Genomic DNA, 25,395 nt, shown 5'->3' on the forward strand with positions numbered 1-25,395 from the left:
ACAAACCTCTCTGGGCTCACGAGCTTGCAGGTGAACGTGTGATGCCCCTTCCCGTGCTAGTGTGTGCCAACACAGAGTATGTCCTCTGTCCTGAGCTGCCCGGGGTGCCAGGGTCTCAGGTTCCAGCCCAAACTGATCTCCGTGGCCGGCCCTGCCCTCTGCTGCACTTGGCCCCCGGGGCCCCTCGGCCGAGCGTGCCTGAGTGTGCAGGGCACACTTGCTGTGGGCGTGGAGCCATCTCCCTGTTCTCACCTGGCAGGCCCCGGTTATGGCTCCCAGCCTGGGGGAGAACTTCCCTTTGCAAAGTTAGATAACAGCCCGGGCTCTCTGTCAGAGGATTGGCGCGGCGGCTCCACGTGCTGCGGCTGGCGCAGAGCCAGGCCCGCCCTGCCAGGCAGCGGGAAGGGAAGGCCTGGCTGCAGCCGGAGCTGGCGGGTGGCCGAGCTGGGGGCGGACGGGTGGGCCGGGGCCCCTACTGCCCATTGGCTGCCTCGGGCTCCCGCCCCGCCCGCCTCCAGAGCCTGCGGCTCCCGGGCCAGCTCCTGTCTCTCTAGCTGCTTCTGAACTCCCGGAGCAAGCACCTCCTGCCGGGCCATGTCGAGCTGTGACCGGATTGGAGTGGCCCCTGCCATGGACATGCCTGAGGTCCTCAAGTCCCTGCTGGAGCACTCTCTGCCTTGGCCAGAGAAGAGGACAGGTAGGAACAGAGGTGGCCTGCGTTGGCTGGCTGCCCATGTGCCCGAGGGGTGGGGGCAGTCACAGGCACCAGTGGCAGGACAGGCGTCTCTGGGCAAGGGAGGGTCCTCGGTGGGGGTCTGCCCTTGGCCCCTTCCCGGGCAGGCGGAGGGCTGGGTGCAGAGAGGGACACAGTGGGGGGGGGGAGCGCCACTGCAACCCGGGGGCTGCCTCCGAGGCCTGCTAGCTTTGGGAAGCCACGGCCAGTGTGTGGCCGCTGACAGGTGCTGTGCTCACGTGGGACGAGGGCAGGACCGGAGCACCCTGCCCAGAGAATGCACTGAATGCTGACTGCTTATCTGGTTCCTTCCCTCCGCACGTTGGGATGGCAGCGGGCTGGCAGAGACTGTAGATGTGGGCAGCCTCCTGTGTCTGGAGAAGAGGCTTTCCTCCTTTCGCCTGCTTCAGCTCCCGCTCGCTGGAGGGCTGAACCCCTGGATGGGATGGAAGCCGTTATGTAACAGGACCACAGGCTCGCAGCCCCGGTTCCTAGGATACACAGGCAAACACGGGGCCAGGGAGCCAGCAGAGAGGGCGTGGACCGAGGGGCAGCGCCAGCAGCCAGCGCCAGGTGTCTCCTGAGTTCTGCCTGAGACACCGAAGCCCACGGCTAGATTTGGGGGCCAGGGTGCTCGGAGTGCGCCCTCCTGATACATCTCTCTCCAAATCTCTTCTAAGGTGTCCGGGGCTCACACCCAGGTCCTCGGTGCTCAAAATCCACATGTGCCTTTAAAGGAGCCCAGCAGTCCTCTGCTGCCGGTGTCTGACTTAGGAGCCCCGGGTGTCCCCTCAGGGGACCTTTCTTAGGCTCTCCCTCATCCTGCTGTGCTGGCGCCAGATCTGTCTCACCACCAGAGCCCTGGTTGTCCCCACAGGACTTCCTTACAAAGGACTCTTAGCTATTCCCAAACTCTGGAGCCTGAAGACAGAAACCACAGCCCCTGCCCTCTTTCTCACCCCACTGGGGAGTGAGGAGACACTGCCCAAGGCGGGGAAGGTGGCTCCCAGAGGTCAGGGCACGGTCCCTGTGGGCTCTCTCACAGAGCTCTGGGCCCAGGCCCCTCAGACCACCCCCCGGTGGTTTTGAACGCTGAGGCAGTCGGGGCCACCCCCAGAGGTGGGTATCATAGAAGGAGTTGGCTCAGGCCCCCAGCTGTTAACCAGGAGCGGCCCATCTTCCCTGGAAACCCTCAACTCAGCCTGGGCGATAAAGCTGCAGCTGACTTTTTCTTGACATCTCTGAAGGGCCGTGTGGGTGGATGAAGCTAGAAGTCCTTGCAAAAGCTAGATGTAGGTCCAGGCACCCAAGGAAGGTAGGGTGTCCCCGGATGGCCCAGTGCACGCACAGGGAGCACCTGGGCGACCAGCAGCCCTGCAGGGACAGCTGTCAGCTGGGCAGGGAAGGGTTCTCGGGGCAACTCAGGACCAGGATGACAAGGCTTTAGAAATATGACAGCAGCTGCTGGCCGCTGGCTTCCAGCTGGTCCCTAGAGCTAACGCTGGAAAGTCCCCATTGCTTTCTGTGGATGGGCAAAATCGGGGTCTGGCACTGAGGGGGCTTGCCCAAGTTCTCAGGCCAAGCTTTTCCAAGAACTGGCGAGTTCTGGCTGAAAATCAGTTTGGCTGGTACGGCTGCGTTGGTCCAAGGGTCATGGACCAGATTCTCATGCCACCTCCTATCATGTCCCTCTCCTCGTCTTTGATAAAAATGAATGTACCTACCTGAAAACCAATATTCCCTGGTGAAAAGAATACACGTGCCACACAGAATGAGAATCTCCAGCAGTCATGCAGCGAGTACTTTATAAGTTTTCTTCCCCTGTGTCCCCTGACACTGGCATCTGCGCTCAGTGGGAGAACAAAAGGGTCGGCTAGTCGCCCCAGAGCGCGGCCGGTCCTCGGGATTGCTCACCCTTTGCTTTGGTGTGAAAGGGGTGGTTTCTCCGTGGGGGACGGCGGCCTGTTTACAAACCGCCCCCCCTTCCTCCAGCCCAGTGACCGCTTCGGCACACATTTAGGTCACATGCAGAGCATATCTTGCTCCAGCGTGAGGGAATTTTAGAGGCAAGCGTGCACGGTGTGAAAAAACCCAGGTGTGCTCTCATGAGACCCTCCTCTCCCTGCAGCCGTGTTCTAGTATAAAGATGCTCCCTAGCACCCAACCTCGGGGCCCCTCTCCCTCTTGCTGCCCTGGGCCTCCCACCCTAGCCTGCGCTGACCTTCACCTCTTTCCTGTCCCTGGTCGAGCAGACTTTCTCCAGCACAGCTAACCAGGCTGGAGACTCCCATGGCTTCAGGTTCTAGTGGCCACCTGGTGGACCCTCACTCTGGCCGCCAGGGTGACTGACTTTCCTGAGGGCAGACAAATCCATATCCAGCCAAAGAGGGGGTCTGTACCCTAAGCCCTGACTCAGTTTCTTCTCTGTCTCTGGTCCCCGATCCCTAAGGATTATTCTTGCTTCCGCTCCTGCTCTTTCTCCTGAGGCTCCTCTTCCAAGAGGTAATTCTGTTCCCGCACAGTCTATCTCTCACTTTCTTCTCCAGCTTCTGGAAAGACCCCGGTTCTCTCAACCACACTTAGGTCTTTACACCCTATCCTTACCTCAACGCACGGGGCCTCAGCTACGCTCAGAGGCCGGCCCCCCATATTTCTACCACCTTTGGTCCCTCGGGCCTCCTTTTCAGGGAGATAAGTAGCATGAAAACACACCCAAGGTCGAACAAGTCCCTCGCTTTGAGCCGGGCAGACAGGGTACCTGCCTCAGGGAGCTTTTGACTAGAATTGTTTTTTAATGTTTATTTATTTTTGAGAGAGAGAGAGAGCATGAGCAGGGGAGGGGCAGAAAGAGAGAGACGCAGAATCTGAAGCAGGTTCCAGGCTCCGAGTGGTCAGCACCGAGCCTGACTCAGGGCTTAAACTCATGAACTGTGAGATCATGACCTGAGGGGAAGTCGGCCGCTTAACTGACAGAGCCACCCAGGCACCCCTTGACTAGAATTACTTGTGGGCCACCCAGCAGGGGAGGCTGGACATGTCCCCCCTTTCCCCCCTCCCCCCCAGTCTGTAAAAGGGCAAAAAGAACACCTGCTTCCCAGGTATGTTGCCAGGATTAGAGGAGTTGTCCTATGTGGAAGCCTTTGCCCACTGTGAAGTGCCACAGTTTTCTCTGCGAAAGACAAAGAGCAGCTGAGCCTGGTAGTCTGCTCCTTCCACCAACATCACATTTGTAATCTGACCCTCATTCCCTGCTTTCCACCCTCCTTCCCATGGATATTCTCCTTGAAAGAACTGGATGTTGCAAGTTTGTGGGAGCGCACACACACACACACACACACACACACACACACACACACGGGGCTGTTTCCTTGGAAACACGAGCTGAGGCTCCCAGGGCATGGTGCCATCGTCTGCACCTAACGGTGCCAGCTGTGCTGGCCAGAGAAAGGGCTGAACAATAGGCTGGATCCTAGGGGGACTTGCTAGGGCAAAGGCAGGGGTGCACAGGAAGGGCCTGGGCGTCCTCCCCTTGGAGGACTGAGTTAAGCGGCCCAAGAGGTAGGCTCAATGCAGCCTGGGCTGTCCTGAGTTTGGCCTCAGTAAAAGTCCATGTGGTTGCCTCCACTCCCAGCCTGGCGGAACCAGAGAAAAACTGGGAAATCGGGAAGTTTGCTTTCAGGGAAAAGGAGGGGAGCTGGTCTTCTCTGCACTGGGCTTGTTACCTCCTTTAATCTTCACTGCCGCTTTTAAATGAGGAAGTGCACTGGCCGGTGTGTGGGCCAGCCTCTCTTCTTCCCTCCTACCACAGGGACCCAGAGCCTTCTTTTCTGTATGTTCCCCACCATCACCGGGCAGAGGAATGTGATAAACTCATCCTCATCCGGTTCCAGAAACTATCAGTTAGTGTCCAGGAGTGCCCCTTCCAGGTGGCTCTGCATCTTTATGAGCTTGGCCCAAGGCTAGGTTGCCAAGGGAATGAATCCTGATTTTAAAAGCGCTGTTTCCCGAGTGTGAGCTTTTACATCCCCGTGCGTGAAGTGGCTTTGCAAGGGGGTATGATTGTCCATTCCACAACGAGGAACGCTCAGGAAAGGGAAGGCCGCATGCTTGTCAGGAGTTCCAACCCAGCTCTGCCTGCTCCCAGGCTCCTCCCCTCCCACGGGATTCCCCAGGGTCTCTTCAATCATCCAATCAGATGTCTTGACTGCTTATTGAGCGTTTGCTAGCTTGTGGCACAGGGGCGAATGAGGCAGACACTGCCCCCTCGCCTGCGTTTGCATTCCAGTGGGGAGAGGCAGACCATCAGCCAGGAGGGGAGGGTCGCGGCCAGCCTCCCCGAGGGAAGGGGGTGACACTGGAGCTGAGGCCTGGAGAGTGAGGAAGAGTGAGCAACCCCAAGAACTTTCAGGCTGAGAGAACAGCACCTGCAAAAGCCCTTTCCTAGGGGAGGAAAGACACGTGTCTGGGGAGTAAAAGGCCACCATGGTGGCCGAAGGTGAGCATGGCGGAGAGAAGGAAGAGGTTAGGTTGGAGAGACCCGCAGGGGGCAGAGCCTGCAGGGCCCTGAAAATCATAAAGAAGAGTGAAGCTGTTACCGCCCTGCCTGAAGGTCGCCGCCCACCCCCACTTTTCTTGGGGAAGTGGCAAGTGGGGACGAATGAGGTATTCCCAGAACAACCCGAAATGTGATTACGCTGAGTTAACTTCAATGGAGCGCTTGCTCTGTGCCAAGTGCTGTTCTCCGCAGCATGCCTGCATTGTCTCCTTTTGACATTCAGGCACAGAGAGGTTAAGTAATTTGCCTAAGGTCACACAAGAAGTAGTCAAAGCAGGAACCGGACCCAGACGGTCTGGTTCTAGAGCCCACACCCTACCACTGTGCCGTCAACACAGCTTTCACTGGAGACACCGTGGCTGTCGGGCGGTGGCTGTTGAGACGTGGCACAGGCTGGATGGAGGTGATGGCTTGTCTGGAAATGGCCCTCTCAGGGCAGCTCTCCATCTGTAATCCGAACCCTGGGAGTGGACAAGATGCAAGCCAAACAGGAAACTCGCATTGAAGAGATGGGCAAGAGTTAGTGAAGAGCCTCCACCCACCACTTCTCCCCTAGAACACGCTGAGACCAAGGTACACACCACAGCCCAGAACTATGCAGCCACAGGTATGTGGGTCGTTGGCCAGGCTTGCGCTGGGGGATTTGCCACAAGGATGGCTCCTGTTTGTTATTCCGGGTTCCACTGTGAATCAACACGACGACTGTTCCTTAACGTTAATAACATTCCAAATGTATATGACTTGGCTCTGAAAGATTTTGTTAACCTTCCTACCAGCAGCACTGCCAACAAAGCCAGCCAACAGCTATTTATCTACTACCTTGAACCAAGTTTTGTGCCCCCCTGCGTTGGGTGTTGGCAAAGCACACAGATAACCGGGCTTTGTTGGAGCTCTGGGGAAGCCTTCTCATTGTCCTGCTCGCACACGCACCACGCTCACGTCACATCTCAGTAGGCCAGAAGATGAGGTCTGTCCTACCAGATGCTGAGCATGTGGCCAAATAGATCATCGTGGGGTATCTGGCCAAAGGCTCCCTTGCTGGAGTTCTAGCTCCTCTGAACTTCAAGCTTAAATAATAATACTCCAAGTCTACACAATGGCTTAATGAAAGGTACTTGTTCTGTATATGCTCAGTTAAGTTTTGAACTGGGGTTGGTTAGCAGGTTTCCGGAACACTAGGGAGAATTTAAAGCCAGCCTCGCTATGGAAAACGGTCATTTCACATCCGCGTCTCTGCTGTAGTTTGACTCTAGAACCCAGCCTCCCCAAAATAATTCTGCTCCTGACCCAACAGCACCTGAATGAAGGGGAAGGGTGGAGGCCCACCCACTCCATGCCATACACTGTTCAGGTGGGCACCTGAGAGCGCTTGTCACACATTATCCTCATAACCGCTCTGTGACGTAGGCAAACCCATCTGTTTCCAAGAGAAAAAATCACCGAGACTTAGGCAGGAGAAGCCACTTGCCCAAGGCCAGGTGGCTAGTCAGCGGGCTGAGGGGAGACCCAACCAGGCCTGCCTTCAAGCCCACAAATTCACTGCCGCCCCCCTGGACCACGCTTCCCTCGAGACGTCACTGAATTCCAACCCTGTCACTAAAGAACACTGAGGTACCGCTTCATACCTTTAGAGTCTTAGCCATGTAATGACATGTTCTTTTTATGGAGATTTTCTTCTTCGTAGGGCTCCCAGACACTGTGGAAATCAGCTAATTACTCCTCACAACACCTATCCCTCCTCTAGGAGCAGGGGTGAGGCCACGATGTTGTTCCCACTTTACTGATAGGAGACGGGGGTAGACGGGGGGGCTACCGGCCAGCTGGAGAAGGGAAGCCCCAATGGAATGGCTCCCGCCCCACCTCCAGGGAGGTGCTGTTGAAGCTGCCGGTCCACAATGTAGCTAACCTCCTAGTTTACAAGCAAGCACGAGAGAGAACACGTTTGTAGTGTTCCCACAGTGTTTGTGACACACCATTTAGCCTGCAGTTATCCAGGAGGAAAAAAAAAAACCCTTTCTAGGGAGTGCCAGGACACGAAAAGAGAATGGAATCAAAACTGAGTTGTAAAGCCCTAACCTGCTTGTCTCGCTCACCAGTGTCGTTGGCCTGTTAGGTTGGTCGCTCCAGGCTGGGTGGTAAGTGGAGTTGGCATTATGCCCTCTGGATAACTGTAGCTTACAAAGATATCTAAATCTTTACTCCTTCTTACTACACCCCACCCTTGTTATAAGCAAATGTTAAAACTTTCCACTGTTAAATGATCACAAATCCAAACATTTTTTTCCCCTTCAGTGATGTCATATTAGCCATGAAAATATACATTTAACTCTAAAGCAGCAAGTCTCTCCATGGTCAATCTAGCCATTTTTTTTTTTACTGTTTATTTATTTTTGAGAGAGAGAGAGAGCGCGCAAGCAAGGGAAGGGCAGAGAGAGAGGGAGACAGAGGCTGCGAAGCGGGTTCTGTGCTGACAGCAGAGAGCCCAATGCGGGGTTCAAACTCCCGAATCGTGAGATCCTGACCTGGGCCGAAGTCGGCTGCTTAAACGACTGAGCCACCCAGGCGCCCCAAAGTAGCCATTAAAAAGAAAAAAAAATCATGTCTATTTCCTTGGGCTACCCTTTGAAATGTGTTTCTAAAAACCTCTAGGTCAGTTTCTCCTAAAGATATCCTTATTTTTAAGGATTTTATTTGTAACTAATCTATACACCCAACCTGGAGTTTACAATCCTGACATTAAGAGTCCCACGCTCCACCAACTGAGCCAGCTGGGTGCCCCCTAAAGATTCCTTTGCTCGGCCACACTCAGAACTCTCACGAACAAGTCTGCAACACAACAGGTTTTCTGTGCACAATTTTGTTATTTCTACTAAACAGAGAATCACATGGGCATACATCAAGCAGTAGAGATGTACCCAAGAGTTTTAGTAAAATTACGAAAAATACCATTTGTTGCAGGGTTACAGTTGTGCTAGTGCATTGGCTTATGGAAACCCCACAACGTAGATCCTGTCCTATCTCCATTTGATATATTAGGAAAGGAGGCCTGGCGAGGTGAAGCCATTGGCTGGAGGTATGAGCCAGAAAGTGACCGAACTCTAATGAGCATGGCAGTCAGAACTTGAATTTGGAGTCAAATTCCATCACCCTGTCCCAACCATCCCCCAGAGGCCCTTCAAACCTCCTGCTTTCCAGGCCTGCTCAGGGGCCCAACTTCTTTCCTCCTCAACTCCCAGCAAAATTCTGATTGCATCAGCTTGACAGCTTTCAGCTAGCTGAGTGTTGCACCTACACCCAGCCCCAAGGACTGCGAGCCGCCATTCCCCAGCCTGACTACTGGAAGGCCCAGGCTCACTGGTGAGAAACGGGATAGACAGGCCAAAGCGCCCCCTCCCCACCCACTCCTACCCGGCTCTGGGAGTTTAGACACGGAGAGTGTAGTACTGTTTGGGTGCAAAGCAGAGCATCATTTATGCTTTCATGAGATACAAAGTTCCTGGGCGCTGTGTAGGAGCAGCTTCCTCTACCGTCTCCACACTTTGTGGACCCTCTCACATATTACATTTGTACGTGTTTCCGGAAGAAGTCCCGGGGAGTTTTTGTGTCTTTCTAAGGGGGAAAAAAAAGGAGGTTCTCCCACAAAGCGTGTAATCGGTACCCTGTGCAAAAGAATATTGTTTTGCTTCGCTTTTCCCCAGGAAAAGGAAGGAAAGGTCCTGCAGAGGAACAGAATTTCAGAGCTGTATAGGATTTTACAGATTAGCCCAACCCCTGAATTGTATGGATGAGGAAACAGGCTCTGAGTGAAGCCACGAGACTTTCCCAAGGTCATAAGCTAGTAAGTGGGAGGGCGGAAGCGTGTACCCGGGCCCCGGCTCGGCTCGGGGCCGGCCCTTTCTCTCCACCCGCGGGCCTCAAGAATGCTCCCTCCACGCTAGTGTTTATCTGGCCGCCACACCCGCACCAGAAACCCGGATCAGCGGGGAACTTGACACCTCCCCCGCCCCAACCCCCCCAGCAGCGGCCAAGCTAGCTCTGGCCAACCGTACGGGCAGGGCAGGTCGCCGTCTGCGGCCCTGCCCTCAGCCAACCTCTGGGTCGCGGGGGAGGAGCGGTGCCACCGCGCTGGTTTTGCGTTCTTATCCCACGACCCTGGGCAGAGTCCCCGGAACAAAAAGGCCCGGCCCTCCCCTCCGGGCCGCAGCCCCGCACGTGCTGCGCCTCGTGCAACGCCCCGGACCCCGCCCCCGCCCTCCATTGGCTGCTCGGTGCCTTCCTCTTCTTTCCCCTCCCCCCACTAGGCTAGGGCTGCGGCTCCACGTGACCCGCGGGGGGACGGCCGCGCGGCCCGAGCGGGCGAGTTGATAGGCTCCCTCGGCCGGCCTGGCCACTCCCAGCCCAGCCTCTCTTCAGTGGCGCGTCGGGAAGGTGGCGAGATTGCGATGAGAGTGAAGGGGAAACGGTTACGGTGGTCTGGGAGGAGAGCGGGGGTTATGAAGAGGGAGGCGATGGTGAAACCACTGGTAGAGGGTAAGGGGCTGCGGCGGAAGAGGGCCCGTGACACCGACTCCGGCAGGCGCCAATCAGGTGACACGGGCGGACGGGGCGGGGCCTCCGGCGTTACTCCTCACCTGGCCCCACACGTGCCTCGCTTACCCCGGCGGCCTAACCAATCACGGCCCAGAAGGCTGCGCCTGCCCTCCTCACAGGGTGGACCAATCCAAAGCTGCGATCCGGGGATGCTGGCCTGGCCTCATGAATAATTAATGTGCCAGAGCCAGTCTGCAGGCGGGGTAGGGATGGAGGGAGGTGGGGGTGCCGCTGGGCGCCTGCGCAGTAGCTGCCCGTGTCGGCAGCTGCGGCGGGTCGCACGGCTCCGGCCCATCTCGGGGGGCGGGCGGGGGAGGCGAGGCGCGCGAGCAGAGCGCGGGGCACGATGTCGGACGCGGGCGGTGGAAAGAAGCCGCCTGTGGAGCCGCAGGCGGGGCCGGGCCCGGGACCGGGGCGCACCACTGGAGAAAGGGGCCTGCCGGGCTCCTTCCCACTGGTCCTGAAGAAGCTGATGGAGAACCCCCCGCGAGAGGCGCGCCTCGGTGAGGGGAGGGGGTCCGCGCGCGCCTGGGGGCGGGGTTTCCGCAGGGGCGGGGCCCTGTGAGGGCGGGACCGGGAGGTCGGAGGTCAGGTCCTAGCTGTCCTGCGGAGGGGCCTGCAGGGCGAGGCAAGGGGGTTGGGAAGAGAAGGTCGGGGTGAGTCGAGAGAGGCTAGGGCAGATGGGGGTTGGCGGGGAAGGGGCAGGAGGGAGAGGGTGGGGTGGGGGTCACGGTGAGGAGGTTCATTCGGGCAGCTTCACGGCGCGCGACGTGGAAGGGTTACTGAGAAGGCTGATGGGGGTCGTAGCAGCCACTTAAAGGACGCTCCAGGGCGTCCCTGAGGATGTCTGCACCAGAATCAGTTGGGATGCTAGTTTACAATGCTGGTTCCGGGGCCCCACCCATCGCCCACCCAATCTGTGGCTGTTGGGACAGGAATCTGCATTTGAAGGAGCACCCCACCTCTGTGATTCCAAAGTCCACTAAAGTTTGAGAAGCGCCAATTGTCTTTGTCTATGGACTTCCCCGATCCTGGGAGCAGGACCTTACTTCGTCCCTGCGTGTGCCTATCCCCGGCTACTAGGGACACACGGGAGATTTTCTGCTGCTGAGGTGGGGGAGGGGTGTCAGGAGAGGGGATGCGAGGCGCTCTCCCAGGGGGAGAATGGGGCCAGGCAGGAGGCAGGTAGAGGGACGAGGGTCAGAATGAGGCCACTGTGGCCCTTCACCTGGTTGTTTGGGGCTGAGTCTAGACTTCGGGGCCACTATAGCAGGGCTGGGCTGCTTCTGGTTTCCTAGGCCACAAAGGTCCCTGGGGCCTGTGTGGAAAGCAGGTTTGGCCCTGTTTTTTGGCCTGAGAACATGAGGTTCAAGGCACAGAAGGAGTGCCACCTATTGTGAGGTTTTAGGGGCACTGAAGTCTGCTTTCTGTCGGAGATCTTTGCATTTCTAAGAACCATCAGTGTAGTTCAAGGATTTGGGAAGGAAAATAAGCCCTCTGTGAATGACCTGTCTTGAGTTTATTTTCTTCTTAAAAATGCCATTTCTCTTGTTTTTCTGGGTGTGTTCTGAGGCTCCCATCTCTATGGCTGTCATTGTTGGGTTATAAATAGATTCAGCACATCAGGTAAGGCCAGGCTCCCCCCTCCTGCTTTGGAACCTCATATGCACAGACCCTTTTCTTTGTTTTGAAGGCACTGCATTATCCCGGATGTGAGGATGAGACAGGCTGCTGGAACAGGTGTACACATCTCTCAGGTTCTTAATTCAAGATTGCCAAGTAACAATCATCCATAACAATAATTCTGCCTTACATTTGTATAGTGCTTACAAAGCACTTTGACATAATCTTACTTAGTCTTCCATACTAGTCCTATAAGGTATTATCCCCACTTCCCAGATGAGGAAAGCTGAGGCTCAGAAGTGAGGATGCTTCCTCAAGGTCACCTAGCTAGGCCTTACAGCTCGCAGTCTGGCCTGGTGCTTTTTACTGTATCACTGGCAATCAGTGATGTCAATCCCTGTGTCCTGAGTGATGGGCCTAGTTCTTTATCATCTCTTATAATTAAAAGTCCATCTTATAAAAACACTGATTAAAAATATTCTTGGGGCTCCTGGCTGGCTCAGTCAGTGGAGCATGCAGCTCTTGATAGTGGGGTCCTGAGTTCAAGCCTCACGTTGGGCACAGAGCTTACTTAACAATAAATTTAAAAATAAATAAACTTAAAAAGTAAAACCTGAAAAAGGTATCTATTCTTAATTGCTTAGGCCAGGTAAAACCTCGAATTTATTGTTACTTGTCCTTCAGTATAGCTGTTTTTCTACCTCTTTCCTTTTCCTACCTCCTTTGATCCCCATGATCCCCCCCAGCACTGGTCACAGTTACTTCTGAACAGAATGTAGAGTCAGGATTTCAGAGGAGGAGAACAGGGAGGCCATCTGGCCCACCCAGCCCACCAAAGCTTGGCTTTCTTACTTCCCATTTGGTTTTAAACCAAAGCTTGGTACAGAAGGCAGTTGCAACAATTCAAGTTAGAAGCCATGACCAAATTCGGTTTGTTAAAACCTCCACCTTTTTAACACACTGGGTGTGTCCATTTTTATTGGACCAACAGGCTGCTTTTTGACTGACTGTGGCCTAGGAGTCCATGCATGACTGCTTTATTTCCAACATAATCATGTTTGATTTCTCTTTTTCACTTCAGAATCCAGAGTTCAAAGTTGTCTCCCTCAATTTGAAAGCCCATTATGAACTTGTCATGATTTTATCTCCTACTTCCCTGATTAGCCTCCCTGTCACTTTGATTTCCTTCTAACCTTGTCACATTTCTTTCATCTTTTTTTCTTAATTTGCCCTTTCTTGGATATCTACGTGCATAACTTTTGGGCTGAGACAATTGGGTGGGATCCGGTCTCCACTAATTGATTAGCTTTGTTTTGAATGGAAACAAGCTTTTCTTCTTCAGCTCCAGCCTCTCCTTCTTCCCAGAAAACCTGCCTTCAGTCTTCTCTGCTTATTCAGGGATAGAGGTCTCTTGAAACGGTTGCTCTGAAAAAGGTCCTGAAAAGACAGCTCCAGGCTCTCTCTATCCAATAAACCTAAAGGGAGGCAGGCAGTTCGCAAACCCAGCATTTTTCATTCAGTATGCTCATTTTCCCTCCGCTTGCTCCTGTAGTGGCCCTTGAGGTCTAGAAACGAGTCAGACATAGTTCTTGCCCTCATTGAGCTCACAGTAACAGCAGATGCCTGCTGTGTGCCGTGAGCCCTACAGGACACATATCTCTAGGGGCGCCTGGCTGTCTCAGTCGATGGAGCATGCAACTCTTGATCTTGGGGTTGTAAGTTCAAGCCCTACATTAGGTGGAGAGACTACTTAAAAAACAAAACCTTAAAAAAAAAAAAAGTTACCTCTAGTCTTCACCAAAGAGTCTGCTTTATCCTTACAGTGGAGTCCACTGAGGCCAGGAGAGGTTCAGTAACATGGCTAAAATCACACATCATAGCAAGTGGGTGGCAGAGCTGGGATTCAAGCCCTATTCTGGGTTGCTGTGGAGAAGAATAGCTGGAGGGGACAGGACAGGAGAACACAAAAGTTCTTGGCCTGAAGAATCCTAAAATATCCTTTCCTAAAATATCACTAAGATACCAGAAACTCCATTTTTTTCCCTGAAACCTGTCCCCTGCAGATGCCAGTCCCACAGCCTATTCTGAATTAAACCTGGGGCCACATCAGGCCCTGGAACTTGTGAACATTCTGGCAAGCCCAAGCATGGGTGAGGTCATGCAGCCATCTCTAAAGGAGGCCAGTGGGCCTGGGTCAAACAACAGGTTATAACTAGAAGGCAGAGGGGGCTCTTGAAATTGATGGGATGGATCAGGGCTCTGAGAGAGATGAGTCAGCCCAGGGAGGCCCACTGCTTGCCTCCTGGGATTGAGTTACCCTCTTGTGTGGTGTCTCATCACAGATTCTGTGTCTGCAGATAAAGAAAAAGGGAAGGAAAAGCTGGAGGAAGATGAGGCTGCAGCAGCCAGCACCATGGCCGTCTCAGCCTCCCTCATGCCGCCCATCTGGGACAAGACCATTCCGTACGATGGCGAGTCTTTCCACCTGGAGTACATGGACCTGGATGAGTTCCTGCTGGAGAACGGCATCCCCGCCAGCCCCACCCACCTGGCCCAGAACCTGCTGCTGCCCGTGGCCGAGCTAGAAGGGAAGGAGTCAGCCAGCTCTTCCACAGCATCCCCACCGTCCTCCTCCACTGCTGTCTTTCAGCCTTCTGAAACCGCGTCCAGCACAGGTTGGTGCCTGGCCACCTGTCCCAGCCCAAGAAGCCCAGTTCCCACTGAGGGCTGCTCGAGTCCACACACCCAGGGAGGCCTTTCTCTCGGAGCAGGTCCTAGGGGGCTTGCCGTGTGGAGAAATCCTCTGCTCCCCACCCTTCAGCGCAGTCCGCTAAGGCTGGGGATAAAAATAGAAGTTCCTCAGCGCAGTTGCTGCCTTTCTGTTGGTTGGTGTGCTGCAGATGGTTAGGACAGTGGAGGGAGCCCTTCCAGTCTGAGCCTTACAAGACAGAGACCCCATCCTGCATCTCCTCAGCACTGCTCTTTACCTCTGCGTGCACTTGGCCACAGCTTATTGGGAAGCTCGGGCAGGAGTAATAATAGTAGTAGTTGTAACACTGGTAATAACAGCAACAACAAGAACACCAACGAGATCAACAACAACAACATCAGCTAACATTTATTTACCACTTACTCTGTACCAGGCATTAACACATAATCCTCACAAGAACCTTAAGAGATTGATACTCTAAAACCTGTGATTTTAGGTGAGGAAACCAAGAAGTTAACTAACTTGCCCAAGGTCACACAGTTGGCAGGCAGTGGAGGCAAATACTTAAAGCCAGGATGCCTGACTCCATAGCCACGTACTGCTTAGGCACTGGCACAAGGATGGCATTCCTGCTGCCAGGACAGACATCACCTTCAGGACTCCTCCTTTATCCTCTTGTCCTTTTTCTGTTTTACCTCTGGGGATGGGTGGGTTGGTGGGTTGCTTGGTTGGTTGGTTTTCATGATGCTTGGACATGAACCCTTCACAAGAGACATGGTCCCTGCCCCAGGGAGCCCTACAAAGGCATACAGACCAGTGGATCCCGGGAAGGATCCCAGGAGCCAGTATGGAACCCAGGGGACCCACACCCAAGGAAGTCTCATGCTCTATATTTATTTACTTTATTTTTTTACTTTTTATCACGGAAAAATTTTCAAATACAAAAGAGACTACTATAATGAACCTTCATGTAACCATCATTTGGCTTTCATAATTCTTAACTCATAATCAGTCTTGTTTTCTATAGCCTCTTCCATTCTCTCACCTGATGATTTAAAGTCAGATCCTAGATACTATATCATTTCACCTGTAAATATTTCAATATGTATGTAAAATGTAAGGGTTCTTTCAAAAAACGTAACAAAAATACCCGTTTTCCATATAAAATTGACCATAAATCCATCAGCATTCAAATTTCCAAAAAGTTGTCTCATAAATGTTACTGTTTTGCAGTTTGTCTGAATCAGGATCCAAACAAGACCCACACATTTCATTTAGTTATGTCTCTAATCTTCTGTAATCTACAGGGTCCCCTCTCCTTTTTTTCTTTGCAATTTATTTGTTGAAGAAAGTCAATCATTGGTCCTGTAGAGTTTTACACGTGCTAGATTTCTCTGACTGTATCCCCGTAGTGCCATTTAACATGTTCCTCTGCCCCTTGTTTTTCTCCTGTAAAATTAGATCTAGAGGCTTCAGCTGATTGCAGCTGAATTCTTGCTTGAAGGCAGCTCATTTTGTGCTCCTCAGGTTATCCTGGAAGGCTGGGTCCGTGGGTGGGGAGGGGGCAGATCTGTAAATGAGCCCACATTTTATACCGTAGGCAATCTAGGTAGCGAAGCATTCGCCTTTGTTTTGTTTTTAAGTTATCCTTCTTAACGAAATACGGCATACAGAAGTGCCCATATCACAGCTCGGTGGATCTTCACGAAGCCAACCCACCCACGTAATTACCACACAGATCAGGTTATAGAGCACTGTTGGTATCCAGGAAATGTCTTGTGGCCCCATTCAGTCATTACTACCCAGAGATAATCACTGTCCTTATTTCCATCACCAAAGATGCATGGAATTGTGTATATCATACATGGAATTGTACATTAATTGAATATATGTGTATATTATATGTTACGTTTGTTTTTACCTATTATAAGTCAATTATGTTTATATTCTGGCATTTATAGGTGCTTATAGCTAGCTTGATAATACACATACAAATTATGTGGGCATCAAAATCTTTTTTTTTTTTTTTAAGTTTTATTTATTTTGAGAGAGAGCATGAGCAGGGGAGGGGAAGAGAGAGGGAGAAAGAGAATCCCAAGTAGGCTCCGCGCTGTCAGCACGTAGCCCAAGGCAGGGCTCAAACTCACCAACCGTGAGATCGTGACCTGATTCGAAATCAGGAGTCGGATGCTTTACCGACTGAGCCACCCAGACACCTCAGAGTTTTGGGTTTTTTTTAATTTTATCTATTATTTTTTGAGAGAGAGGATCCCAAATAGGCTCCATGCTGTCAGCATGGCATCCAGCATGGGAATCAAACTCACAAACCATGAGATCATGACCTGAGCCAAAATCAAGAGTCTGACACTTGACCAACTAAGTCACCCAGGTGCCCCCAGAATCTCTTTACACTAACAAAATATATTTACGAAACATGCTTATGGAATAGCTCTGTGGCAGAAGAAAACCACAATACAGGTAAAGTAAGATTGATATTGAAGAATTGTACACGTGGTAGAAATGAAAGTAGCATTTCCTCTTCTAATTTTTCAGTTCCTTCTGTTAAAAGACATCAGTGGTATGTGTGCTCTGTCTCGCTGCTTTTCTCAGATTTGTGAGAATCGTGCCTATGGCAGTTTGTTCATTTTCGTTGCTTGGATGATATTCCTGTCGTATGATCACACCACAGCTTATCCATTTTGAGGCTGATGGACATTGGAGGTGTTCCTAGTTTTAGGTTATGCGTGGCACTGCCGTGAACATTTATGTGTGTGTCTTTTGGTAAATACATCTGTGCATCTCTGTGGGGCATTTACCCAGGAGTGGTATGGCTGGGTCATCAGATATGTATACTTTCAGCTTTTGTAGATCCCTCCAAATAGTGTACAAAGTGGTTGTAGCCATGTCTGCTCCTCCCAGCAGGGAGTGGGAGTTCTAGTTGTTAGTCTTTGGCACCTTGGCTCTTTGTTTTACAGGTGTAGAATTTGAGGGCTGCGCTATTCCCATAGTTACCACATTGGTCCCTGGTCATTTCACTCTCCTGATTACAATTCTTTGTAATTAACTTCCTCTAATAGGATCCAGTGAGTTTACGTACATGATCTGGTGAAAACCTATCATGTCACACCTCCACTCAGAACCCTCCAGTGGCTTCTCCCATCTCAGGACAAAAGTCAGAATCACTGGCACTATTGACATTTGGACCAGATAATTTTTGTTGTTGTTGGGGGAGGGGGAGGGGGAGGGACTGTCCTGTGCATTATAGATGTTTAGCAGCATCCTTGGCTTCTACCCACTGGATGCCAGTAGAACACCCCCCCCCCTTCTTTTATGTGGACAGAATCGTCCCTGTTGAAAACCACTGCTTTATTGGGATTAAAAGCCCTATATTTTATGTTTTGGACCAATCGTGTCAGTCTGTCCTCTCACCCTTTTGCTTCAGCCACATTGGCTTCCCTTCTGTTTCTTGAACATACCAGTGCTTGCCTGCGCACATCCTGGTACACTTGATGTTCATTCTTTCTGAAATGTTCTCCTCCCAAATAGCCACATGGCATCCAACACTTTTATAGATATTTTTAATTTATCTTGTGTAATGTCAGCCTTCCCCCGCTAGAATAACATTCCACGAAGGCAAGGATTTTTACTTGTTTTGTTCACTGGTTTGTCTTTGCAAGGACGGTACCTGGCATATGGTAGATATTTAACAAATACCTACTGACTGAATATTTTGTGTATTCCTATCAGTAGCACTGAATGAGCAAGCCAAAGATACAGTTTTTTTGTATATAACTTATTTCTAATAATACACAACTTTTGAATTCTGAAAGTGCCTTTAATCCAATGTCCACTCTAAAATGGTAGCCAGAAAGGGCAGAGAACAGGATTCAGAGTCAGCTAGACCTGGACCCAAATTGTAGTTGGGTCACCTACCCTCTGTGTGACCCTGGGAAAACCAGGTTGTTTCTCTGAACCTCAGTTTCTTCATCTGTAAGATAAGGTTAACACCTGTCTCCCTTTCAGAGTTGTCCAAAGACTAAATGAGCACAGTGACTGATATGTCTCAAGGGACTCAAAAATGGAAGCCATTTCATTGTTCAGTCTGTGTCCTTAGCTCATAGTATTTCACAGAGAAATTCAGCTGTTTCTCATTATTTGAGAACTTGAAACCACAGGAAGTAAAGGGGGTATAATGATTTAATGTTTTGCTTAACATTTCTGGGGGGAAAAACACAATCGGAAAATCCTGTCTTTTTTGAGAACCTCTGTTTCCTTTTGAGCATTTTGTTCCTAAAGGAAAGAATTCTTTCCATATTTGTGTTGTTGAATTGAATCACTTATGCCAGTCTGGCTTGGGGGTTGATGCTGCTGTGGTTTTTCTTCACTCCAAGTGGCAGTGGCTGGTGCAACCTTGAGATTCAGGCAGGTGTCTGGGTGTGTGACGTGAGTGAGTCTTTCTGTCCAGCGGGCTGCTTTGGGAACCCCTGCCTCTGTGTCTTTCAGAATCCTCCCTGGAAAAGGAGAGGGAGACACCCAGTCCCATTGACCCCAACTGTGTGGAGGTGGATGTGAACTTCAATCCTGACCCAGCTGACCTGGTCCTCTCCAGTGTCCCCGGTGGGGAGCTCTTCAACCCTCGGAAGCACAAGTTTGCAGAGGAGGACCTGAAGCCCCAGCCCATGATCAAAAAGGCCAAGAAGGTCTTTGTCCCCGATGAGCAGAAGGTAACCTGATATTTGTTATAAATGAAGGTACAGTGTTGGTTCAGGAGCCCAGGGGCTGTGTTTCTTCCCATTTGATTTGATGTGGAGGACCCTCTCTCCTCGCAGATACTATTTAGAAAGGCATGAGTTCAGAGCATAGAGTCATATCCTGCAGCAGTTGGTAGAAAGAAAGGGAGTCAGGTAGCATTTGGCCCAGTGCGACTCCCTGTACCTTCTGTCTTTTCTTACCGGCCACCACTGTGTTGATGTTCCCACTTCCCTGGCTTTAGCCCAGCCTTCGGGCAAGAGCTCACCAGGCCACAGGAACGGGGGTTGAACGAGCCCTTGCTTTGAAGGACAAAAGATAGTTGTATGTTGCCATCCCCAGGGAGGAGCAAGCAGCTTTCAAGCTGATGCTTTTGTAGGAACTCAGAGAGGGGGAGAGAGAGGAGGATTTTGTAGTCTTTCCATCCTTTTTTATGAAAAACTCAAAGGAACGTATTTCATCCAAGGTTTGGAATCAGGCAGACCTAGGTTCAAACTCTACTTTGCCACCTAAGCCTAACTGAGTCTCAGAGTTCCATCTGTAAAATGGGAATAACCATACCTGCCTCTCAGGTTTCTGAGGCTTTAATAATAATGACAATGAAAATGGTAAACATTTGTATATGTTTACCTTCTATGTTATGTAAACCTTACTATAAGCCAGGGACTATTGTAAGCACCTTGTACATGTTAACTCATTTAATCCTCAAACAACTCAGTGAGGTAGTTACTGTTCTTATCCCCCATTGTAAAGATGAAGGACAGGAGACATTGAGAGGTTAAGGAACTCAAACAGTTCCAGCACTGATAAGAGGCAGAGCCAAGATTTAAACTCAGGGGACCAGATGCAGGGATGCAGGCCCTTAGCCATAACCAAAATGTGCAAGGCAAGTGCACATACAGCCAGTGCCTTACGTTGAAGTAGCACAGAGCAGGCTACCAGTGAACCCCCTTCCCTCCACCACATATCCTACCCAAGGACTTCTGTTTGTTATTCCACCCTCCTGGGGAAAGGTTAGGGCCCCTCCATGTCCTTGACACATGCAACTCCTTCCCTGGGGTCCCAGCTTTCGTCTGGCCGCACCAGGTGTGTTTTATGAGGAGCATGGAGTGTGGGGTGCGGCAGGAGGGGAAAGGTTGGGTTCCCTCCTGGGGAAAGAGGAGAGACCCACAGAGAACACTTTCCCACAGGATGAAAAGTACTGGACGAGACGCAAGAAGAACAATGTAGCAGCCAAACGGTCCCGGGATGCCCGGCGCCTGAAGGAGAACCAGATCACCATCCGGGCAGCCTTCCTGGAGAAGGAGAACACAGCGCTGCGGACGGAGGTGGCTGAGCTGCGCAAGGAAGTGGGCAAGTGCAAGACCATCGTGTCCAAGTATGAGACCAAGTACGGGCCCTTGTAACCCGTGCCCCTGCTTGGGCAGCACTGCCTGCACCTCAGACCTCTGCCTGGGGGCTCCCTGAAACCCCACACACGCGTGGAGACTTATGACTCGTCACGGTCGAATGGTGGCACACCTGCTCCAGGAGCGTTCACGTTCAAGCTTCATTATCACACGGCCAGCGCACGTGGCGACTTCTCTGGGGGGCCAGCCTCCTCACCAGTGGGGATGCGAGAGAATCTACGTAGACGGGTGAATCAGCCTTAGTTTCTGTTCTTGGACGTCCCAGTTGAATCGGAAGGGGACCTCTGGGGTACAGATCTCCTTTCACAGGGCGCTCAGGCTTCCCTGACTCTCCCTCAGTCTCCGGCCTAGGCCATCGAGCCTTTCTCCACAGAATGAGTCGTGACCCTTGTCGCCCGATGTCTTCTCAGGTAGCGGGGCGCATTTCCAGGTGGGGTGTGTCTGTCATCCACCTCACCCTCCCCAGAAAGTCGTTGAGAGAAGCATCCGTTCCCATCCCCCTCAGAGGTAGAAAGACACAGCAGCTCCTCCATAGTGTCCACATGGGTGCCAGGCCACAGGAGCAGGGTCTCTGCACAACGGGATGGAGTGTGGGTCTGGGGCCTGCAGCACAAGTGCACCCAGCTATTCTTAGCTCCCACACCCCTTTTGTCCTGTGGCTCTGAGGCCTGGAAGCCAGGGAGGAGGCCCTGGTGATGGTCTCTCTCCACTTGCCATCTGCTTTGGAGGAGGGACTCCCTGGGCGGCTGGTCTTCGAGTCTTGACCACAGTGCAGAGGGAGGCCTTCTCATTTCCTCTTCTCCAGGTCGGTCACTCATGGAGGCCACCTGAAACTTCTTTGTCCCACTACACTGGGCCTCTGGGCCTGCTGTTTCTTTTCACCCAGTGATCACGCTCAGATCTTGGATTTAAAAGGAAAACCCCCCTCGCCTAGGAAGCTTAACTTCCTGGAGCCAGGATGCACCTTCCGCATGGTGTTTAGAAAACCGGCCTCCATAGCCCCTTACACTGTGGGCGGAGAGCTGGGGCATGTTTCTCAAGAAGTTCCTGTTTTTTCTTGCTCTGCTCTCCAGTATGGGCCAGGCCAGAGTCCACTTTCCCTAAAAACAGAAGAGGGCTTCCCAGTTCTTGCTTCAGGACCCCTCCCCCGTGCTAGCTGCCCGGAGTGTCAGCCAGCAGGACCTGGTGAGGGATCACCAGGAGCACAGCTCAGCTCTTACACGGAATAGCAGCCTCTTGGGCCGTGCAGTTGGGCTAGGGTCCCTTCTGTCTGCATCCCAGGAGACACGGGCCGCCCACACAGGCCTGGCTGTGGTGTGGAGGGGAGGGGTCTTCGCAGCTGTGGCTCTGCTACCTCACAGCTGCTCCTTTCTCTTGTGTCGGCGGACCCAAGTCGTCCTTTTTCTGTACCTGGAAGATTGAGGAAAGCCGTGGAACCCTCTGCTCACTGTGGTCAGCAGGGGTACCTGGAGATGGGTGTATTTATTTGCTCAGGGCGGGCAGCCTGTGGTAAAGAGGGGTCAGAGGTGAGAGGCGCACTTTGTCGTGCTTAACCACTGGCTTTATTTAAAGTGGTGGCTCCGAGTCTAGGCCCTGACCCTAAAAGACTTTTCATAACAGATGTTAAGACTGGGGGAAACCATGCACTGGCCATGGGCCACACCCCAGGAGAATGCCACGGCCCTCTGGGGACCTGCACACCTGCCCTTCCAGGGTACTTGACAAGGGTCCCCGAGGCCAAGGGAGGCCGCCCCCTCCCTCTTGATTTTTACTTTGTGGTTCTATAAAAACCGTGTTCACTTTCACTGTATTGTAACCACAACAGGGCCGTTGCATCCGGCATGTCCGTGTCCTGCCCCGGGCAGCTCGCCCGCCCGGGCACTCTTTCTCTGGTCTGGCTACCCACCAAGAGGGCAGTTCTCACTTTGTAATTGGTAGAAGAGCCTCCAGCTTAAAAGCTCTTCATTTTCTTTGGCCAGAAAGTATATGGCTCGTGTTTGTTTTGTTTTGTTTTGTATTTTTAAGGATGGACATTTAATCTCCGGATGGTGTCCATGTTCCGACCCCAGCGGGTGGAATGATGGCCTGGTGTCTCTCCTCTTTGTCTCACCTTCTGCCTGTTCATTGCCCTCCCTTTCTTCCCCGCCAGGCAGTGGGTGTCTGGTTCCTTCCCAAAGTGCTTACTTGGAAAGAGTGTGGCTGCTGACCTCTTTTAGAAGAGCTCCTTTGAGTTGGGAGCCTGGCAGGGACAAGAAGGGGAGGTCCACAGAGGTTGACATTTTGAGGAAGAGGAGTGCTCAGGTAAAGCATGTATCCTTCCCAGGCCTAAAAATCGGGTGCTTGGAGCAGGAGAGGCCTGCCGCCTGCTCAGTATCCCGTCAGGAATTGAGAGTCTCCTTGACTCTCTCCTGGACCCTTTCCGTCTTGGGGCTGACAGCCAAAGAGTGAGGCTCCTGTGCTCAGACCTTTGACGTCTTTTAAGAAGCACTGGAGGCTAGGGAAGCCAGCTAAACGGCTTTCCATGGGTCTATGATAGCTTGGGGAGCGCATGCCTTCCTAAGCTCCCTGTCTTCAGCTTCATGGCAGCCTCATTGCAACCTCAGAACAGACAAACCAAGAATGAGCTAGAATGTTGAAAGAATATACATATAATAAATGTATATCTAGATATAGAAATATATATATATAGATAGATATATATATATATTTAGAGAGAGAGCTTTCATGATGGCTAGCACCTTGTGGAGGACCTGGGTAACTCGTACCCTTGGCCAAAGGAAGAGGTTTGCCTGTGTGGGTCCTGAGGTTGGGGAGGGCACTTGGCAGTGACCCTGAACTCTGGGTAAGCGTTGCCCTGTGAAGGGGGCTGCTGTGGCCCCAGGCAGGCAGCTCATACAGTCCTCTAGCCTGAGGCGGGGTAGCAGGCCTGGGAACCGGCAGGGGAGAGAGCCCCTTCGTGCCGGGCAGCTCTCCATCCGGGCCCCTGGGGGCTCTGCTCCAGGTGACACAAAGGGCCAAGAACCCCTGGTTTTCGTGGCAGAGCCCCACCCCAGAGCTCCTTTGACATCTGTTAATTAAGTGCAATAAATTTTTCTAGAAAATGGCAAAGATGACTTCCAGGTGGATATTGCTATCATATGGTGTTGGGGATGCCAGAACACCACTTGGTTTTATTTTTCTAAGTGCATGTGACAGAGTGTGTGGGGCTCTGCACCCTCCCCTGGGAGCTGGCATTCCAGCGGGCCCCTCGCCCCTTTACCTTTGGTGGGGGAAGGAGGCAAGGAGAAAACCCCTTCTTCCCAGTTGGAGAGGGCAGAAGCAGACTGTAGCCCATTGGCCTTATGTGCGTGTGTGCGTGCGAATGTGTCAGTGCTGGTGGGCCGGAGTGATGTGGCAGGGAGGGAAGCCGGGAATGTATCCTTTTCCAAACAAAATTAAATATTTTGAGATGAGAATTGTGGGGCTGTCTCTTCTGTCCTCCTCCCTTCCCATGTTTCCTCTGGGTGCATTTCAGCCTAGGAACCTGAGGGACGTCCAGGCACCCATGTGTCACCAGCTGGGTACTCTCGGCCAGGTCACCCAACCACGCTGTGCCTCAGTTTCCTCATCTGTCAGATGGGAGCAATTCTGCCTGCTTACCTCACAGTTCATTGAGGAACGACAAATACCAGATGAGAAGCAGTTTGAACAAGTAAAAGTGCCGTACACATACTAGAAAGACAGGGAACTGCTCAGGAAGACTGCTCAGGGAGCAGTGGGCGGCAGCTCGGTAAAAAGGAAAAAAGCACACAGACTGAGAGTTGGGTCCTGATGGTGGGATTCTGGGGGGTTTCCTTTTCTCCTCTTGCTGAATATTCTGTCTGTGGCCATCAGACCATCACAATTAAAAGGTAAGTTTATAGGGGCATCTGGGTGGCTCAGTTGGTTAAGTGTCCGACTTGTGATCTCAACTCAGGTCATGATCCTAGGGTCAGGGTCACGGAGCACTGTGCTCCGTGCTGGGTGTGAAGTATACTTAGAAAAGAAAGAAAAAGTAAACACAAGGGTGCAGCCACTTGGGACCCTTGTTGTCACTACTGATTTGCTCAGCATTGGTGTCCCCAGGTCCACATCCCCTGCTCAGGGCTGGCCTGGGGTCCCTGGGGGCCTTCATCGGGGGTGGGGACAGGATAGGGTGCACCATCCGACTCAGAGCCTGCTGCAACTTCCCATCCTCCTCCTGCATCTCCGCCCTGTCCTCGCCCTTCTCCCTCGGCCCCCTCTGTGCGCAGAGCCGGTGGCGCCTGCTTCCCCCAGGAGGCCTGCAGCTGCCTGTTTAAAACCAAGACTGTTCTGCCCTCTGCCTCCCCGTGCTGCATGGTAGAAGTGCTGAGGGTCGCTGTGTCTTGAGGGACCAGGAACCAGCCCTATTTTGTTTCTGAGGGGGAAAAGTCTGCATTTAGTTTGGAGACGGCAAGGTGGACTTTTAAAAATGGCCATTTTACAAATAGAAAAGCAAAGTGATATGCCCCAAATAATAGCAGTGGAGCTGAAATTCAAACCCAGAGTGGGTTTCAAATTTTCAAGTTCAAATTCCCTGAACAGTAAAGGGAGGCAGACTGTTGTTGGTCCTGGGGTCAGGGCAGTACCATATATCCTGTCTTTTAACCAACTGCACCCGTGGGTCTTCCTGCCTCCGCACAGCTTACAAAGGCCTTACAGCCCAGCCTCCTGCTCATGCCAGCTCCCAATATCTTGAGTATCTTCAAGTATCTTCTTTTAAACATTTTTTTAAATGTTTATTTATTTTTGAGAGAGACAGAGTGTGAGCCAGGGGAGGGGCAGAGAGAGAGGGAGACACAGAATCCAAAGCAGGCTCCAGGCTCTGAGCTATCAGCACAGAGCCCGACGCGGGGCTCGAACTCATGAACTGTGAGATCATGACCTGAGCTGAAGTTGGACACTCAACCAACTGAGCCACCCAGGTGCCCCACTTCTAGTAACTTCTATAGCCTCAGCCAGGGCTTGGTGTTTTGAGATACTATCT

At 52.2% G+C, this 25,395-nt stretch overlaps 1 protein-coding gene across 5 annotated transcripts; it reads left to right on the forward strand.

Annotated features, from left to right (window-relative positions):
- Positions 1-467: 467 nt before the first annotated feature.
- Positions 468-23,824, forward strand: TEF (TEF transcription factor, PAR bZIP family member). 5 transcript variants are annotated; one of them, XM_019447006.2, is made up of 4 exons: positions 468-697; positions 13,844-14,176; positions 18,715-18,935; positions 20,151-23,824. In XM_019447006.2, the coding sequence occupies exons 1-4, from the start codon at positions 595-597 to the stop codon at positions 20,364-20,366; spliced, it is 873 nt and encodes a 290-aa protein (XP_019302551.1). In that variant the 5' UTR covers positions 468-594; the 3' UTR covers positions 20,367-23,824. The 5 variants fall into 5 exon arrangements, with proteins under 5 accessions (XP_019302551.1, XP_019302553.1, XP_019302549.1 ...); XM_019447008.2 differs by having other exon boundaries at positions 471-697; positions 13,859-14,176; XM_019447004.2 differs by lacking the exon at positions 468-697 and adding an exon at positions 9,697-9,875 and having other exon boundaries at positions 13,859-14,176.
- The last annotated feature ends 1,571 nt before the right edge of the window (positions 23,825-25,395 follow it).

This window comes from Panthera pardus, unplaced genomic scaffold (genome assembly GCF_024362965.1).
Source record: "Panthera pardus isolate Hobbes unplaced genomic scaffold, ASM2436296v1 HiC_scaffold_6, whole genome shotgun sequence".
Lineage (NCBI taxonomy): Eukaryota > Metazoa > Chordata > Mammalia > Carnivora > Felidae > Panthera > Panthera pardus.

Bases quoted from the DNA above. Each gene is read 5' to 3' on its own strand.
- TEF (XM_019447001.2), top strand. From the start codon at position 10,225: ATGTCGGACGCGGGCGGTGGAAAGAAGCCGCCTGTGGAGCCGCAGGCG. The intron at 14,177-18,714 runs GTTGGTGCCTGG...TGTGTCTTTCAG, and splicing joins TGAAACCGCGTCCAGCACAG to AATCCTCCCTGGAAAAGGAG. The intron at 18,936-20,150 runs GTAACCTGATAT...ACTTTCCCACAG, and splicing joins TTGTCCCCGATGAGCAGAAG to GATGAAAAGTACTGGACGAG.